Consider the following 17,403-nt stretch of genomic DNA (forward strand, 5'->3'; position numbering starts at 1 on the left):
GCGCCACCGGCGCCCCCGTCCCGCCCCCCGCCGCGGACGGCGCTGCGGCCCAGCCCGGAAACCGCCGCGGCGTCGCCATGACAGCGTGGCCCCGCCCTTCCCCGCCGCTCTCGCGAGAGCTGGCGGAGCCCCGCTCTTCCGGCCCGGCGGCAGCACCATGCACTCAGACGACGTGAGTCCGCCGGTTCACCCGTTCCCGCCGCCCCGCAGCCAATCAGCGCCCGCCTCATCGCACCCACCACGTGGCCGGGGGTCCCAGCCCCGGCTGGGGGGGGGTCGGGGGTCCCGGGCCGGGTGGCGCGGGTCAGAGTGTCCCATTCCCGGGCCGCGGCTGGAATGAGGGGTCGGAGCGTCCCGTCCCCGCGCCGGGGTTGGAGGGGGTCGGGGGTCCCGGGCCGCGGCTGGAAGGGGGGGGTGTGTCGGGGTGTCCCGTCCCCGCGCCGGGGTTGGAGGGGAGGTGGTCGGGTGTCTCAGGCTGGGGTTACAGGGGGATTGCGGGTCCTATCCCTGGGCTGGGGGGGTCGGGGTATCCTGTTCCCGGGCCGGGAGTAGGAGGGAGTCGGTGTCCCATCCCCAGGCCGCTGTCGGGGGTCCCGTCCCCGGGCCAGGGGGCTGCGACCAGCATCGTGGCAGCAGCAGCTGTGCTGTCCCTGTGCCTCTGCCCGGGCTGCAGGGAGGGGGCAGCAGTCTTTGTGGGGTCGTGTGTCAACCCCCATGCCCCCCCCCCCCCGTTAAATCCTCCCCGGGGGTGCACAGGGTGCTGGGTGAGGGGTGGCAGCGTGTGTCACCCGCTGTTTGTCCTCGCAGGTTGTCTGGGACACGCTGGGGAACAGGCAGTTCTGCTCCTACAAGATAACGTGAGTTTTTGAGGGGATAGAGTCGTGCTCCCCCAGCTGGGGGGTGTGTGTGTGTGTGTGTCAGCAGGGACAAAGCTGGGTGTCCCTGGGGCCTCAGTGTGTTCCCCTCATCCCTGTGCTGCCACCACCACCACCAGAGGATGGGGTGGGTGGCTGCAAGGAGCAGGGCATGCAGTGGGGTGCTCCCGCCCATCCCCTTCCACCTCACCTCTCTCCTTTCCAGGACAAAGACCCAGAACTTTTGCCGCAATGAGTACAACCTGACCGGCCTGTGCAACCGTTCCTCCTGCCCACTGGCGAACAGCCAGTATGCCACCATCAGGGAGGAGAAAGGTGGGGGTCCAGCAGCAGCAATGAACAACCCCTTGGGTGGGGAGGGGGTAAATACCGCCTGCCAGAGAGCACTCCAGCTCCAAGCACTCTCCTGCTGTCAGCGACATGCTCAGTCTCTCTCCTGGGATCACGTTTTGCTTTTCTCCAGGTCGCTGTTACCTGTACATGAAGACGATAGAGCGGGCAGCTTTTCCTCGTCGACTCTGGGAGCGGGTGAGTTAATGAGGGCAGGTTCCTGGCCCAGTGCAGCAGAGAGCATTGAGCGATGGGACTCCTCCCAAGAGCAGATACATCCCTGCTTTGTTGCTGCTCTGTAGCTCAACCTTTTCCCTTTCCGCCACCCCAGGTCCTGCTAAGCAAGAACTATGAGAAAGCACTGGAAGAGATAGACGAGAACCTCATCTACTGGCCCCGCTTCATCCGACACAAATGCAAGCAGCGATTTACTAAGATCACGCAGTACCTCATCCGCATCCGGAAGCTGACGCTCAAGCGACAGTGAGTGACACTAAGAGCAGCCACAGTTTGGCTTATTGAGCCGCTGCCACCGGCCCTGTGCAGAGCGTTAGCGCATTTAGCTGTTTTCCTGAGGTTCTGGCAGGCTTGTAAATGAACCTGGCTTAAGAGGGATTTAACTGCAGTCTAGTCCCAAGTATATAAAAAGCACGTAAACTAGTTGTAGCCACAGTTCTAATGATATAACTGCTGGTTGTTGCCCTGAACGAGCATTTGCTCATCAGCTACACAAGAGGCTGACGGAGTTGCTAACTAGCGCTTGTTGTTCCCTGCAGGAGGAAACTTGTTCCTTTACGCAGAAAGATTGAAAGGCGAGAGAAGAGAAGAGAGGTAATGCTGCTCTTTCATGTGATCTCCTGTCTATCGCTTCTGTTCCACTTGTCTTTCAAACAACTGATACAGCTCCTCTTTGCTCCATCAGGAGAAAGCCCTGATTGCTGCTCAGCTGGATAACGCCATTGAGAAGGAACTACTGGAAAGACTGAAACAGGATACCGTAAGGATCACTGCCTTCCAAGCACAGCAGTAAAACTGCTCCTGCTGCCCTCTGTCCTGGTTCTCCAGGGAGGGATGGAGCCTTGGTATGAAAGAGAAGCACCAGCCACATAGGAGGGGTAGGGGATGACTGCCCCTCCCTGCTTCTTGGGTGAATTTATAACGGGCTGGAGGACTTGTTTCCCCACAACGCAGAACCCCTTGTTTTCTGTACGGGTTGCATACTTCAGAATTAGGGAAGGTGCTGAACCCCAGGTTTACGCTAGTTTGAAACTGCCTCTGTGCAAGCCACAGGCTTCAGGCGACCCTACTGCCAACGGCTGCCCTCCTCCTGTGATTTACAGAAAATCCACATTTTCCTTTTCAGTATGGAGACATTTACAACTTCCCCATTCACGCCTTTGACAAAGCTCTACAACAGCAAGATGCAGAAAGCGAGAGCGAGTCCGATGCAGAGAAGGAAGAAGATGATGACGAGGTAATGCTTTCAGCCACAGCACCACAGTTCATCCTTCCCTGACCTGGGGCAGCACCTCTGATTCACCTACAGGCTGGGCACTGTAGCGTGAATGGCAGGGTGGGAAGAGACTAGGAGAGGTGAACTCTGAAAAAGCATGTGTGTGCAAGCGGTGGCCTTGATTGCTCTGCTGTTGCAAGTCACGACACTGCATTGTGCTCACTGTGCACGTACTAGCTTTTGACTATTTCTTGCAGGACATGGATAAAAGAGAGTTTGTGGAAGCAGATGACAGTGACCTCAGTGACTTTGAGGTAGGTGAAGCACCAGATATAAACTGTTAGGCTGTTTGAAAGTGACCTCCAGCCTCTCGCTGTCTCTGGTGATGGGCTAAGAGCCAGCAAAATCAGATTTGTGGTACACACTGATACAGTCAGACTGCACTGTATCCACTACGGCCCAGCTCCTCTGACTAGACAACTGGGAGCCAGGAATTATAACCTGGAATCTGATATATGAGGTAATTTTGCAGAAAGAGGTTTAGTTACACACCATGCTTTGACATCACTCCTTTCTCCCTCAGGACATGGATAAGTTGGATACAAGTAGTGAAGAGGAGCAGGAAGTAGAGAAGAAAGCCTCTCACTCCAAATCTAAAGGGAAAACCCCCCTGAAAGGACCAGCCAGAAGAAAACGTCCCTATATTGAAATAGAATACGAAGAAGAAACAGAGCCAGCCACTAAAACAAAAGCAGCCTGACTCCTTCCTGAACCCACATTTTGTACTGAATGACAGGATTCCAGATCTGCCATGAGAACTCCTTCCAGCTTTTGCCACTCTGTGCAGGACCCTCAATATATTACTCCTTTTTTCATAGTCTAGACTCATAATTTTCTTTAAGAGAAGGGTTTCTGTCCCTATCCCAGGGAACTACAGCAGGTTTGTACAACTCCTGCACGAAGTGCAGTTTTAAGCAAGAAGACTCCCCACCTTTTCTACAGCCACCCAAGGCTCAGCTTGGGCCGTGCTCCGGGAAGGAACCTGGTCTGCAGGGTGCTGCTGCTTTGTTCTGAAGCTGGAGAAGCCCACATGCAGCTAGGCAAGCACACAGGTGTATCTTGTTTGGGGGAGGTACAGGGCTAACAGGAGTGGGATGAGAAAGACAGTAACTAAATAAATAAAAATAATTTACTGTACAAAAAGCAGGCTGTGCATTGATCAGCCACGCCTCATGTGTTCTCTTGCACTTTTCTGATGTATTCCCGTACGCGGTTCTCCTCACAGCTGCTGTAGACACCTGCCAGCAGAACCTGAAACAAGAAAAGCATCAGTTTCCAGTACCTTGGCACGCTCAGGTTTATGGTGTTATCAACCCTCCCCCAGCTATCTGTTCAAAGAGAATTACACAAAGCATACATAGACGGCTGTCGACGCATCAAGAGCTAACGTTGAGGTGGGTGGGAACTGATGCTTTGAAAATACCGTTGGATTGAGGAAACAAGTGGGCTCTTGCATGCACCATTCTGCTCCTTTAAGGGGGAAAGGGTCAGAGATGAAGCAGTGCTGGGTCCCTGGCTCACCTTCACTTGCCCTTCAGAGCAGCGATCCAGCAGGATGAGGCATTCAGTGGCCCCTTGGAGCAAGGCAGCCTTTACTGGCTCTGGTGTTGAACTCTGGTCAGTGTGTACGTCCCAGATCATCTTCAGCAGGGCTTTGAGGAGCACAGGCAGTCTGCACGGCATTCTGCAAAGGGAAGCAGCAGCTGCACCTTACTGTAAGTCCTTTTCACAAGCCACTGGAAAGCACAGCCTTGCTTAGCAGTTCCCAGACACTTCAGGCAGGAGCTGCTAGTTGCTGTTTACATGTGGAGCAGGGTTGTAGCCAGCCTAAGATGAGTAACTGCTTCAGCGCTGGGGCTGAAGAAGCTGCCTCATTCAGCACACCCACCAGAGGGAAGACACAGGCCCTGAAGGCAGGGGGAACCCTGGGGTGGTGTATTGGGGCTGCCTGTCTTCGGGCAGCCTAATTCACAGCACTCTGAGCCACCAGGCAGAGAGCACAGATGTAGTTTTTAGCCAAGCTGATGCTTCTAGAACAGGCAGAAATCATCTCAAAATGAGGCCCCAGCTTATTTTTTGGGCCAGTTTTTTTAGCCAGGCAGTAATGCCAGCAATTCCTCCCTGTGACAGATTCTTCCTTAATATATTGGGGCCTTTTCCTCAAGCAACAGCGACATTGGCTCTGAAAGAGCGGTAGCATTCAGGATATGCGTTCTCCAGTGGCTTTCACCCCCAGACAGGTACCTGGGCCAAGCGTGCTCTATGGTGCACTGCAGTGTCTCCAATATTCCCAGTCGGGCTTCTTCCTCAGGGCCATCACAGACTTCCAGATACCCCAAGATAACTCGCTCCAGCCTCTTCAGGTGCCGTGCTATCAGGATGCCAAGTCTGCCAACACAAAGAAACACACACTGAAAAGGGAGATACCTACCAAGGCCAGAGCAAGTCCCTGTAGGTCTGCGGTTACCACTCTCACCTCCGCACAAAGGCAGGCAGGGCCCTGGCATACACCCGCCGCAGCGCAAGGCGATGCTCTGCCTCCATGTGGGTCAGAACCAGCTGCAGCACCTCATCGTAGAGCGCGGTCGGTCTGGCCTGCTTCTGCTGCCGCTGGGCTCTCTCCAGGATTGGCAGCAAATCCAGCAGGCACAGCAGTACTGCCTGGTTCAGTGAGAGACAGTACATCTGGACAATCCTGCATATGTTCTCTACAAAACACCAGTAACTTCCAGACCCACTGACCACCCACAGCTGCTGCAGTTCACCCGACAGACCCGACTATTTCTACTACCTGTTACTGGCCCTCTTCAGCAAGGCTGCCACTTGGGAGGGGACAGGAGGCAAGAGGTTTGCCCTCTACTTGGGTATTTTCCTGAAATCCACTGAGTTACTTTGTCTCTTGGCCACAGGCATCGGTTCCTAACAGCCTGACTGGACTGCCTGTCAGGAAACAGGTTCTGCCTCCCAATGCCTTAAGCTGGTTATCCCTCACAGGGCTGATACACAATACACAAGGCAGATTCAAACAAATTTCTACTGTCCTACCTGGATGAGAGGGGCCTCTCGTGAGTAGAGGTGGTTGTAAAGGGCATGGTACACAACCTGAGCCCTGTTGAACTGGCACAGATCGGCACCTGGCTGCAACAACACAGAACAGAACATCAGTTCTGCGCATCACATTCAGCACCTGCTTAACCTAATAAAAGAGAAGGGCCTTCACAAACCCTCACACATACTGCACCTCAGGAGCACTGCTTACAAGCAAGTGGGAGCAGGTACATACTGTAATAACTGCAAGTTAAACCCTGCCATGCGCAGGAGCAGCCACTTTCTTCCACCTCCTCAGCTGCTGTTTTGCAGTTCCATTGGCATTACTTTTAATACCCTGCCCTGAAAACTGGCCATCAGGCCAATATGTGAATCAGCTGAGTTAACAAATTGTTTTGCCACCTTTTGGCTGTGTTAACAGATGTAAGAATTACCCATACTTAAACAGACAGGGACAGTATGGGGGATGGAGTGGAATTGCTAGGTAAACAGCAGAACCAGGAAAAGAAGTCAGGAACCTTAACAGGTGTCCAGCACCTAGAAAGGGATCTAATTTCTCAAATCCTTACCACGTTAAGAATGATATGATGCAGGCAGCGCACACCAAGGATTTTATTCTCCTCCCGATAGTCGTCTGAGATGAGCAGTGACGGTGGGAGGACACACTCCAGGTAACGGCTAAGCCAGGGCCGGGTGACATGAGGCAATGTCCAGGAGAACACAAACTTTGTGGCAGGGTTACACTTCCAAGTGTCTCTGGAAATACAAACAAACTCGGTGAACACTAGAACTAACAAATGCTCATTTCCTAAGCATTTGTGCCTCTCAGCTGACAGTAAGAGCTGACCAATTCTGCCCCCAAACACCTTCCACTAGTGGGTATTTGTGAAGCTCTTGGGCATGACAAGACACTCGATGATAAATATGGGGCAAAGTTCAAGAGTTTCGCAAAAGCTTCCAGTATTTCCTACACAGAGACCAGCCAAACACATCACTGCCCTCCTCTTTCTACTTACTTGGTCAACTCCTGTTTCAGGAGCCCCATCACTGCTGCAAATCTTCCTTCCTCATCTTCATTCTTTCCCCGAAGGAATTCTGCCACCGACTCGCAGCCTGTGGCTTGAACCAGCAACACCAGCAGCTTCTGTGCTGCTGACCGAGACCTCACATTTGTCCAGGGCCTCTCCACGACATGTGTTGCAGCAAAGATGTAGATGGGTCCCACTACACGGCGTAGGATTGGGCCCACCGTGGGGACACCCAGAGCCTCCTGGGTCTTGGCAGCTTCCAGCTTCACAAGGAGGTGTACAAACACTGCGCCCACGTCTGCCGCTCTCTCAGCCGCAGCTGTGTACGCGCTGTCCTTACTGGGGAGATCTGCAGCCTCTTGCTCCTGCTTTGGGGGTGCTGCGTAGCCACTGAGCGCAGCCACCAGCTCGCCCAGCGTGGCAGGGCTCACACCTGCCAGCAGCCACTGGCAGTCGGCAGCCTCGACAAGCGCCCCCAGGTCTCTGACCACGCTGGCCCTGTGGGCCCCGCCGGGCCCCTCGGAGCAGAGCAGCCCGATCTGGAGCAGGACCTGCTCGGCCGGCGGGACAGCGGGGGGCGGCTGCGCCCCATCCCGCGGCCCCTCCAGCCTCAGGGCTCGCAGCAAGCCGCTGAGCTCCATAGCCCGACCCACCCCAAAGCACCTTCTCCCTCGCTTTTAAAGCCCCTTTAAACACACTCCCCCGTACGGCCGGTGGGCAGCAGCGCTCTGCGGGGAGAGAAACCCCCAGCACGGCACCAGGCCCGTCCGAGCACAGAGCTACTGCCTTCCCCAACAGGCGCCGCAAACTGCGGCAGTCCGGTCGCAAAATCCCATCCTTGCCGTAAAGGTGGTGGCTGGGGGGCGTGACAATATATGAATACATTAGCATGAATAATGAGGTCCCGAAGTGCGGGGAAGCGCGGCTATGCGGCCCCAGAAGGGCAGTAAAGGGACCGTAAGCGCGAGAACGATTGGGGCAGAGGGGCGCGCAGCCGCAGGCGCGGGGCCATCGGGCGGGGGTCCCTCACCCTGGGCTGAGGGGCAGTGGCGCGGCAGTGGGGTCAGGCCCGAGGAGGGCTTTCGCTCGATCCTTCCGGTTCATAGCGAATGATGAATGGGAGTGGCACGCGGCTGCGTGACGTGTGCGCCCTGCGTTACGACGTGGCACAGTCCCTTCTGAGCGCCGGTGGGGTCCGGGGGGGGGGCGCTGGCAGCGGGCTGTGACCGCCCGGGTAGACCTGGCATCGCGGGGGGGGGCGGGGCAGCGGGCCGCCGGCTCCGAGGCGCTTCGGGTACTTTCGGTCGCGGCGGGTTCTTTTTCAGGGCGGTTTGGCGCCAATTCGGTAACGCGCCTTCCCGCACCAGCGGCCATTTTGGGGCTGTTTCAGGCCTGTGCGCTACTTTCCCTGGGCTGCTGCGGGGCTTCTTTTGGGGCTATTTAACACCTTTTCCGCTATCTCTGTGCTCGCCGGGCCCGTTTTGGGGCTCTTACACTTTTCCAGTAATTCCCAGGCTGCAGTGGGGCCCATTTCGGCGCTATTTCACACCTTATTGTTAATACCCCGGCCCATTTCACAGCTTTTTCATAAATCCCCACAGCGTTTGTTCCTTGGAGTGCAGTAAGGCCTATTTTGGGGCTATTTCAGGCCTTTTTGGTAGTGCTCCCCAAGGTGTCTGTCCCCCCAGGGTGCAGTGGGGCCCATTATGGGTCTATTTGGGGTCTTTTTGGTAACTCCCTGGGGTGCAGCAGGGCCTGTTTTGGGGCTATTTCAGGCCTTTTTGGTAACTCCCCAGACTGTGGAGGGGGGGCCTGGCCGCCCCCAGCTCCCTGCGCCGCAGTGGCTCCTTTCCGCAGCCCCGCAAGTGCACACGCCTTAGACCAGCTGAGAAACGATCCATTTATTCACCATTTTACACAAAACTACATCCCACCGCCGTGGTGCGGGGAGCCAAGAGTCCAGAAGGGACCAGGTACAAAAACACCCCCTGGAGCAGCAGGGGAATGGGAGTGGGGGGCAGCCCCCCAACAGCCCACCCAGGGGGTCATGGCTCCACATGGAGCACAACTGTGGTGACATATAAAAACCAAACACCCTCCCTCCCCACCCCTGCCCCTGCAAAAAAACCCCAACAACAAAGCAATGACCTGCAAGTTAAAAATCCCAACTTGGAAATCCCAAATCCTTCGGGATGACCTGTGGGACCCCTGGGATGCGCAGGGCTGGGCAATGCCACGCGTGGGAGCCATGGTCCCGCAGAATTTGGCCAGCAAGGAGCGGGGCTGCTCACACCAGCTCGTCCAGGAGGGTGCCGATGCCAGCGCGGGGCTGTGCCGGACCCGCCATGGGCTTGTTGCACATGGGGCAAACACAGCGCACCTCCAGCCACTTGACCAGGCACCTGCAGGGCAGAAACATGGGAGGATGCAAACCCCCACCCGAAATCTCCCCTCCCGGCACCCCTCCACTGGCTGCCGCGGCCGTACTTACTTTCTGTGGAAGGCGTGCTGGCACGGCAGCACCCCCAGCTCCTCCTTCACCTTAAAATCTTCCAGGCAGACGGCGCAGGTCTGCTGTAGGAGGCAAGAGGGAGGGTGAAAGGGGGGTGCGAACACATGGGACCCAGCCTGATGCCCACGCGTGGCACTGCTCCCGCTAGAAATGCTGTGGCTGGGGAAATCCCGCTGCTGTGGTGCCTCTTCCCAGGTATTTCCAGCCGGGAGTTGAGTCTGGTTCCCAAACCGCCCCCAGGGAGGGGGTTTCCCTCCCAATTCCCAGCCCAGCACTGTTGCTCCCCAGCTGTGTAGTGCCAGCACATCCCCATCCCAGCCTTGCTCTGCTTGTGAGCTGCCTTCAGCCCCATGCAGCAGAGGGGACATGCCCCAGAGCATCATCCTCATTAGCTCCAATTCCATCCCAACCCAGACGCGGTACTGCTCACCCCATGCACGTTCAGCCTCCGGGCATCACCTTTCAAAACCACCTGAAGGAGAAAAGGAGGCAGAGGATTTAAAACCGGGAGGAATTTTTGCCTGAAGCCCCACAGGAGCTGAACCGAGCCGGGCAGCTCGAGCCCAGGCGCAGCGTGTCCCATCACACCGCTTTTGAATGCACCCAGCTGGGATGAGCAGCATCGGTCTCCGCGGCATCCCCACCTGCCTGCACCCACGTCCTGCTTGGCCCTGAATCACCGCGGGTATGTGCAGAAAATAACTTTACCTCCTTGTACCCAAACCGCTCGCTCTGAGCCTGGTGCCGCAGTTTGCTGGAGAGGGGGAGAAAAAGGCACTATCAGTTTTACAGCATCCTCAAGGGTCATGTCTGAACAGCACTGCCAAAAATATCAGGTGGCACTTGGAATGATGGCAACAAACGCACCTTCCCAAGTGGGATTTGGGGGTAAGCAGAGCAGCTGCTGCAGGAGCAGCATGGCCACGAGCAGGACCAGCCTGAGGCCATGCCCTGGGCAAAGCTGCTCCCGCAGCCTTGGGCGTCCTGTGCTGCCCCCAGCACCAGCAGGAATCGGCAGCAGGGAGCAATAAGGGCCGGCAGCCAGCATGCCCGATTGTTTGCCTTAGGAAGTCATTTGCGGTGCAGGAAACGATGTATTTCCAGCGCTTGCCCGCCGGCAGCTCCCAGCCCTGCTGTGACCTTGGCTGGGGCGAGGGCGCTGGGGAAAACCGTCTGGCAGAGAAACCCAGCAAGACCCAAGGACAAGGGGACGCTTGTAGCAGAGCTTCTCCTCCAGCTGAGGCACAGAGACCGGCTTCCACAGTCCCAAAAATCACTGAGAGATGCACAGGACATTGCTGGAGCCAGGACATCCCGCAGGGAAGGACTGAGCCACCCTGGGCCCTGCAGAAACACCAGCTGCTGCCTCGGCTTTGGATTTAAAAATAGCCCTCCCTGAACAGGGACTGTAATGTAAAGACACATCCTCTCCCATGCAGCACCACTCCTTCCCTGCCCGACACAATGCATCCCTCTGCGTGGTCCCCTGAAAAACAAGAGCCCCTTCCTGCATTTCCTGCCCTGCTGTGGCCGCAGGGGACTGCGGGGACCACGACTGCGCCTGGCCCGAGCACGGCGGGTGGCCGGCCCCGCTCCTCAGGGCAGATCCTTACAGCGAGTGGCTCCCATCTTACGGGACAAAAGAACAGGGTGCTGGGAAGGGCTGGGGATGCCCAGGGGACACCGACCCACCACCACAGCCCCCCAGCTCACCTGATGAAGTAGCAGCAGAAGATGAGACTGAGCACGAAGACAAAGATGCCGGTGCCAAAAATGACCATGTAGATGTTCAGTGGCAGGTCCTGGAACGTGATGGGAGGCATCGCGCAGGGTTTACTGGTGTAAATCAGCCCCAGACTGCAGGAGCACCCTTTGGGGGGAAGAGAAAAGTCAGCGTTTAGGATGGAAAAGGGGAAAAAGAGGTGAAGCAGATGTGCTGTGCGAGCAGAAAGAGCTGGGCTGACTCTGTCCCCTCCGGAGTCTGCAGAGCGGGCAGAAACCAATGCCAAGACATCGTCTCGTGGCCTGTGAGTTGGAGATCTCCCCAGGAAGAGCAGCAGCCCCTTAGAGCCACTCAGTGCGGCACAGACAGCAGACATCACTGCATTTTTACAGTCACGAACCCTTCTCCAGCAGCACAAACGTACCCCAGGCAGAATGCAGGCATCTGGGAGAAAAGAAGGCCCCATGCTTTCATCTCCAGAGAACTACATGGAGGCTGGAAGGGGATTTAGGGAAGGACAGAGCAAAAAAAGATCTTGAAAAACAAGAACAGTTGGCATCTGTCATTGCTTTGTGGGAGCCAGAAAGAGCAAGTGGCTGGTTCATCCTCGGTGCTCTGAGAACTGCCGGGGCCCTGCAGCCTGGTGCCAGGAGCACATTCAGCACCACACTGACTGAAACCCCTTTCTGAATAAAACCACGGGCGCCAGCACACACCAGCCACGCGGCGCTGCCTGGGCCACTCGCTGTGAGTCTGGCACCACAGGGGAAACGCAGAGGAGGATGTCACGCAGAGCCGGTGACAGCGTGGCCACCCCAGAATGGTCCCCGTCTGAGTAAGGGGGAAAGCATGGGAATACCAGACCCACTGACACTGCCTCTGCTGGGAGCTGATGCAAAGTCAGGCTCCAGCACTAAATAAGCACCACTTTTTATGTCTCAAAATCATGCTGACCCCCCAAGAGCCAGAGCTTTGATTTCTCATCAGATCTCACTCAGACAGGACTTTAAAGGAGAGCAACCTCCAAGCCCCATCTGTGCTCCACGGAGCATCTCCCCCCACCCCTTCCGCTCAGCACCCCCTGTTCCCACGCTGCGCAATCTCATCAAAAAGCTCCTACAGAAACACTTCTGGGTTTAATTAGAGCCCACTAAAATCCTCTGCCTGTTTCTCATGAGAGGATGAAATTTGCTCTCCACCACAGAGACCAGAGACAGGAAGAGAGCAGGCTGCAGAAACCTCAGCACAAGCAGCGAGAACCCAGGTTCGGTCTGTCTGGATTCCTCCCTGCTGCGACGGGCAGAGACGGCACCAGCACGGGCTCCGTTACAGCTGCTGGAGAGGCCTGGGACAGCTGGGCAGCAAGGGGAGCCCAGGCAGGGTGGGCAGGCAGCGCTCCTGGGGTGACATCCTGCCCTGGGACGCTCAATTCCCGACTATCCACTGCTTTGCGGTGCGCTTTGAATGTATGTGCCACATTGATGCAATGGCCAAAGCCACCGTGGCCAGAGAAGCACTCGGGTTGCTGCTGGTAGCTGGAGCAGGCACTAGGCGAGAGTCTGGACCACGGGAAACGGGATTTTCCTGCTACAGAGGGCTGAGACACTTGCTGATCTTTGCCTCATGTAATCACCGGAGACAATTCATCAGTCACCTCATCTACGGAGCAAGAAAGGGAGGATTTCTTTGTCCTCCTCTCCCAGCCTTCTGCTTTTGAGACCACCAGGTGCAGGAAAAGACAATAGGAAAGGTTTGGGTTTTTTTTTTTCCATTTCCCTGCTGGAAATGATTGAGAAATGCTCCAAAGAAAATCCACCAACAAGTATATTGGCTCTGAAAAAACCCACCAAGCAACTAAATGATGTAATGCTGGGGTACAGGGTGGTGGGACACAGGCTGCAGAGCAGCTGTTGATGGGACGGACGAAGCCTCATTCAATCCTGGCCAAACAACACGCGGCGAGTTGTGGTAACAATAACGGGTCACAAGAGAAACAATAACGCTGCCTACGTGTATTTCAAACTGAGAGCTATTCCAAGAATCTGCTGAAAAGCACCAGCCGTTCCCCTCTGTGCCACCAGAGCTGTGGTGACAGAAACAGCCCAAACCTGAGCTACAGACCCATGAGAGGTGAGGGGAGAGGGGCCCGAAGGGCTGCTGCCCCCCACAGCGAGCATTTGCTCTGTGTATCCTGCAGCTCATTGCCAGCCAGCCTGGGATGACGTGGACCACCCCTGACAAGATGGAAAAGCCCTTGTCTGAGGGTAGCAGGAGGAGAACCAGCTCTGCAGAGAGCAGGGAAATGCTGGGATGTGCATCCCAGAGGTTTTCCAGGAGATGGGCTGGGAAGGAGAGCCCCAAGGGAGACAAACCCTGCCAATCCCATGTTAACCTCCCCACAAATCCTTCTGCGCTCATCTTAAGGGGCTCAAAACCCAGCGTACGAACTCCTGAACATCACACCCAGACATCACTCCTCTGCGTGGAGTTGTCCCTACAGTCCCCAGGCTCTGCCCAGCTGCACCCCATCCCATGGGGCAGAAATCATATTCCCTGACCCCGTAAGGTGCTTACTGAGCACTGCTCCATGTTAGACACCCCAATTCCCCACAGGTGGCAACACCTGAGTGTAAAAGCCACATGGGTGTGGAGAGACAGGCAATCAAACCAGCAGCAGGGAAAAAACAGGTGGAAGAAGAGATGCTGTAACTTGCAGCCCTGTACCAGACGAAGCAGAGAGGAGCCAGTCTATGTCCCTGCCAGCCACAACACAGCTGGCAAGGCTAATTTTAGACTCACCAGCTTAGCAAGGGTCATTCCTGTCAAACAGGCTTTCAAGAATTCATGAGCTCCAGGCTGCGGTGCCGAAAAGTGAGCGTGGCTCCGGGGAAGCGCCCTTTGCTGGCCAGGGAGCAGCCATCGGCTCAGCTGAGATAAGAAGGTCCTGCCAGGGCAAGCCCTCGAGCTGTGGGTCTCAGCCAGGCAGTGCAGCTCCTGAGCCCAGCCTCCCCAAAAAGCAAGGTCCTCCCCACCCCAGCCAGCCCCTTCCCCTCCCGCTCCTCCCCACCAGCGCTCATCAACATGGTGGGTGCATTGGCTGAGCGATGGTTTTGATTAGCGCAACCCCCTTCGCTCGACAAAGGCATTCATATTTTTAGTTCAAGGGAAATGGATCAAATCTGGTTTTAACCAACATGAAATGAAGATCTGATGGGCACCAAACCCAAACCAAAATAACCCATTTCCCAGCTTAAATCTACCAGTTTTGTACCCGAAACCGGAATCGCTGAAGGCAGTGTGCTGCAACAGTTATTTAGTTGAAAAACGAGAAAAGAGGGATCACTAGAGAGCTGTGAAAGTGCCCACAGACCACGCTGCCTTTCTGGACTCTCACTACAAGAAAGATGCTCGGAAAGGGGGTTCATTTTGCCAGCAAAGCGTTCTTCATGCGGACTGTGAAACCTCCCCTTTGTAAGCAGAAGCGGCAAAGACGCAGTTTGACCTGTTGACGCTGTGGGTTGCAGCTCCTCCTCCTCCTCCCCGCACGCACAGCTCGCTGGCAGATCTAAGCGCTGAGCTGGCCTCAGTGCCCCTGCTGCAAGCTGCGGGGAGGCTGTGCAGCGCCTCCAGTTGCGGTGGCTAACGGGGTGACCCCAGTCCTGCTCCCCCCACGCCAAACCCCGCAACACGACTTCAACCGTCACAACCCCGCTAACAACCGGCTGACACCTCTGTGAGCGCAGCCCCTCGTGCTCCAGCGATGCCGCGTGGTCTGCCCCTCCGGACACAACAGTTTGCAGTATTTTGCAGTATTTCAAGTCAGGACAGACACAAGTTTCAGCCCGCACTGCGCAGGCACAGGATTTTTGCTGAACAGAGCTTCTCCCTCACCCCAATTCTTGTTCAATAAAACAAATGGAAAACTCAGCAGGTCATTAAATAAAACCATTCTTTCTACTCCCACACAAAAGCTGTGGGCTTTGCATCAGAAAATTGAATGCAGCTTCCATATAATTTTTGCTGTGATGCTGGACTAGGCTTCCTGCAACAGCTGCCCCAAAGCCAAGCAGCTCTCTGTGGGGGCTCCCTGGCTCCCCCCAGTTACCTGGCTCGTGCCCCGTGGCTGCAGAATCCCCCGAGCCACAGCGCAGCAACAGGAGGAAAAACCGTGATGCAGAAGAGGAGCCGAAACGCCAAGGCAACACAGTATACACCGTCTACTGAGATATTCTGAATACACCTACTTCGGTTGAAAATGTGATTTCTTTACTGGGTCTCAGACTTACTTACATCGGCGGCCTCAGTCCTGCACAGGTCCTTAGCGGCGCACAGACAGGCAATTTTGCTGGACTCTGCTGATTTAAATATTTGTGAGCTTGGGGCTTAAAGCCAAAAAGTACAAGTCAGATGCCCACGGCTGGTCTCCCAAACCCACGCCTCGGCCTTGGAACAAGGGTGGGCTCTGTTCTCCGTGTTTCCCAAAGCCCGTGCCTTGGGAAGCTGGCGAGCGCTGCGGCTGCTCAGAGCCTCTACAAGCCAAGTCCCTCTTATTTAGGATGTTTCTTCAGCACAGCCAAGTTTGCATTTTCTGCTGCGGAGCTTTTCCTTGCACCCCGTTTAATGGAAACCCATACCCTCACCACATGGCCAGGGCTAACCGCCTGCGGGACCGGCAGCTCCTTATCCCCCAAGCTGCACAAGAGCACACAAGGTATGTGTTACAGCGGAGGAAGCCACTGGTTGCATTATATTTAGCTTCAAAGGCTGTAACCCTTTCATAAATTAAAATAACCCAGCCTTTGTTGCTCAGGCAGGGCTTTGATGGTGGAATTCCCAGCGCAGCTTCTCAACTACTTAGCCATAAAAATAAACCACTTCTCATTTAAACCAAAACCCCCTCAACATGTGCAAACTCAGTTCCACGTTCCTGAGAGTTTCCTAAAGCGAACACGAGAGTGAGGAGCCAGGGCCTTGTCTGGGGTCCTTAAAAATAAGTTTATTCCACTTCTGCGGACACATGAAAGAGGGTTGGGGGGTTTGGGGGTTTTGTTTTTCATTGCAATCAGCAGCCGACGCGAGAGCATGGCAAAGCCATTCGGCCCTTGGCTTTATTGCTGGGCACTGAGCAGGGCTGTCTGCTCTGGAAGCAGAAGCGCTTCCCCGGCTCAGCCCCGCGCCGGCAGCCCCCGGGTGGGGGCCAGGGGCCGGGGACCCCGACGCGCCCCGCACCGCTGGGAGCGGGGACCGGGGTGGGGCGAGCAGGGACCACCCGGGAGGCGAGACCCCCCCCGAGCCGCACGGGGCGGCGGGAGCGCCCGCTCCCCCCGCCCCACGGCCCCGCAGCGCCCCCCGCCCCGGGCAGGAGGGAGGGGAGCGGTATCCCCCCATCGCCCCCCCAGCCCCCCCGCAGCCCCCGGCCGCCCCCGCCCGCGCTCACCGTTGCACCACTGGAAGGGGGGCATCCGGGAGCCGCTCCGCGGGGCCGGGCCGGCTCCGCCGTGCAGGGCGCGGGGCCATGGCCGGGAGCGGGGCTGGGCCGGGCTGGGCTGGGCCGGGCGGCAGGGAGCGGCCCTGCCCGCAAACCCCGCCCCGGCCCCCCCGCAGCCGCCCCCGGGGCCGCCCCCGCGGCGGCCGCAGCGCCCGGCACCTCGGGCCGGCCCGGGAGGGGGGGGGGCATGTCCCGGCGGGGAGGGTCGCACACTGGAGGTTTAGAGGCGACAGAAGAAATTCTGTGCGCGGCGGGCGGCGGGACACAGGCGCAGGTTGCCCGTGGGGGTGGTCGATGCCCCATCCCTGGAAACGTTCCAGGTCAGGTTGGATGGGGCTCTGACAACCTGATGGAGTCCAAGATGTCCCAGCTCGCTTCTGGGGGTTGGACCAGACGGCCTCTAAATGAGGTCCCTGCCAACCCAAACTGTTCTATCATTCCACCCAGCTTCCAACCCTGCACATTTTCGTAATCCTCGGTCCTGCCGCCCGCACCCCCAGGGGTGCGTGCACCCACGAGGCACCCTCCTGCCACGCGTGTGCCTGTGAAACACACGCAGGCAATGGGCCGTGCTCCAGCACAGCCCCATGGCCCGGCAGAACCGCTCTGCCCTGGCCCAGGTTTGGATGACGGGCTGCACGGGCCGCCTGGCGGGAGCCCAGCCCGTCCCTGTGGACGCACCAGCCATCTGGGGGAGCCTCCCAGGAGTCACCGAGCCGCCTTGCGCAGGGATGGTCTGGGACACGGTCACCATCTCCACCCAAGCTGTGGACCCTGCAGGTGACCAGTGACCACGAGGGCAGCGTGGTGCTGCAAAATGGCTCCCAGTGCCCCCGCATGCCCCATGTCAGGGATGACAGCATCGTGGGCTCCACATGTCCTCCTC

General features: G+C 57.0%; 3 protein-coding genes across 7 annotated transcripts; 1 reads left to right on the forward strand and 2 right to left on the reverse strand.

Moving 5' to 3' along the window:
- The first annotated feature begins 108 nt into the window (after nucleotides 1-108).
- On the forward strand, nucleotides 109-3,861 carry MAK16 (MAK16 homolog). Its single transcript, XM_080370186.1, has 10 exons — nucleotides 109-172; nucleotides 808-857; nucleotides 1,081-1,190; nucleotides 1,339-1,403; nucleotides 1,537-1,688; nucleotides 1,982-2,036; nucleotides 2,128-2,202; nucleotides 2,569-2,679; nucleotides 2,916-2,972; nucleotides 3,242-3,861. The coding sequence occupies exons 1-10, from the start codon at nucleotides 158-160 to the stop codon at nucleotides 3,416-3,418; spliced, it is 867 nt and encodes a 288-aa protein (XP_080226312.1). The 5' UTR covers nucleotides 109-157; the 3' UTR covers nucleotides 3,419-3,861.
- Nucleotides 3,830-8,046, reverse strand: TTI2 (TELO2 interacting protein 2). Its single transcript, XM_080370183.1, has 7 exons — nucleotides 6,783-8,046; nucleotides 6,336-6,522; nucleotides 5,764-5,856; nucleotides 5,195-5,379; nucleotides 4,963-5,106; nucleotides 4,240-4,402; nucleotides 3,830-3,969 (listed from the first exon to the last, which is right to left on the reverse strand). Exons 1-7 carry the CDS (start codon nucleotides 7,433-7,435, stop codon nucleotides 3,889-3,891), a joined length of 1,506 nt encoding a protein of 501 aa, XP_080226309.1. The 5' UTR covers nucleotides 7,436-8,046; the 3' UTR covers nucleotides 3,830-3,888.
- Nucleotides 8,047-8,680: 634 nt separating this feature from the next.
- RNF122 (ring finger protein 122) lies at nucleotides 8,681-16,620 on the reverse strand. 5 transcript variants are annotated; one of them, XM_080370201.1, is made up of 6 exons: nucleotides 16,467-16,620; nucleotides 11,020-11,176; nucleotides 10,015-10,060; nucleotides 9,737-9,778; nucleotides 9,286-9,365; nucleotides 8,681-9,196 (listed from the first exon to the last, which is right to left on the reverse strand). In XM_080370201.1, the coding sequence occupies exons 1-6, from the start codon at nucleotides 16,489-16,491 to the stop codon at nucleotides 9,082-9,084; spliced, it is 465 nt and encodes a 154-aa protein (XP_080226327.1). In that variant the 5' UTR covers nucleotides 16,492-16,620; the 3' UTR covers nucleotides 8,681-9,081. The 5 variants fall into 5 exon arrangements, with proteins under 5 accessions (XP_080226327.1, XP_080226326.1, XP_080226330.1 ...); XM_080370200.1 differs by having other exon boundaries at nucleotides 9,286-9,368; nucleotides 16,467-16,619; XM_080370204.1 differs by lacking the exon at nucleotides 16,467-16,620 and adding an exon at nucleotides 15,320-16,387 and having other exon boundaries at nucleotides 9,286-9,368.
- Between the last annotated feature and the right edge of the window lie 783 nt (nucleotides 16,621-17,403).

The sequence above is a fragment of the Falco punctatus genome (genome assembly GCF_963210335.1).
Source record: "Falco punctatus genome assembly, chromosome: 20".
In the NCBI taxonomy this organism is placed as follows: domain Eukaryota; kingdom Metazoa; phylum Chordata; class Aves; order Falconiformes; family Falconidae; genus Falco; species Falco punctatus.

Bases quoted from the DNA above. Each gene is read 5' to 3' on its own strand.
- MAK16 (XM_080370186.1), top strand. The intron at 2,037-2,127 runs GTAATGCTGCTC...TTGCTCCATCAG, and splicing joins GGCGAGAGAAGAGAAGAGAG to GAGAAAGCCCTGATTGCTGC. The intron at 2,680-2,915 runs GTAATGCTTTCA...TATTTCTTGCAG, and splicing joins AGGAAGAAGATGATGACGAG to GACATGGATAAAAGAGAGTT.
- RNF122 (XM_080370200.1), bottom strand. From the start codon at position 16,491: ATGCCCCCCTTCCAGTGGTGCAACG. The intron at 9,779-10,014 runs GTAAAGTTATTT...TTTCTCCTTCAG, and splicing joins AGCGGTTTGGGTACAAGGAG to GTGGTTTTGAAAGGTGATGC. The intron at 9,197-9,285 runs GTAAGTACGGCC...TCTGCCCTGCAG, and splicing joins CAGCACGCCTTCCACAGAAA to GTGCCTGGTCAAGTGGCTGG.
- TTI2 (XM_080370183.1), bottom strand. From the start codon at position 7,435: ATGGAGCTCAGCGGCTTGCTGCGAGCCCTGAGGCTGGAGGGGCCGCGG. The intron at 5,380-5,763 runs GTAGGACAGTAG...TCACTGAACCAG, and splicing joins GAGAGGCCCCTCTCATCCAG to GCAGTACTGCTGTGCCTGCT. The intron at 3,970-4,239 runs GTGAGCCAGGGA...TTCTTGTTTCAG, and splicing joins GCTCTGAAGGGCAAGTGAAG to GTTCTGCTGGCAGGTGTCTA.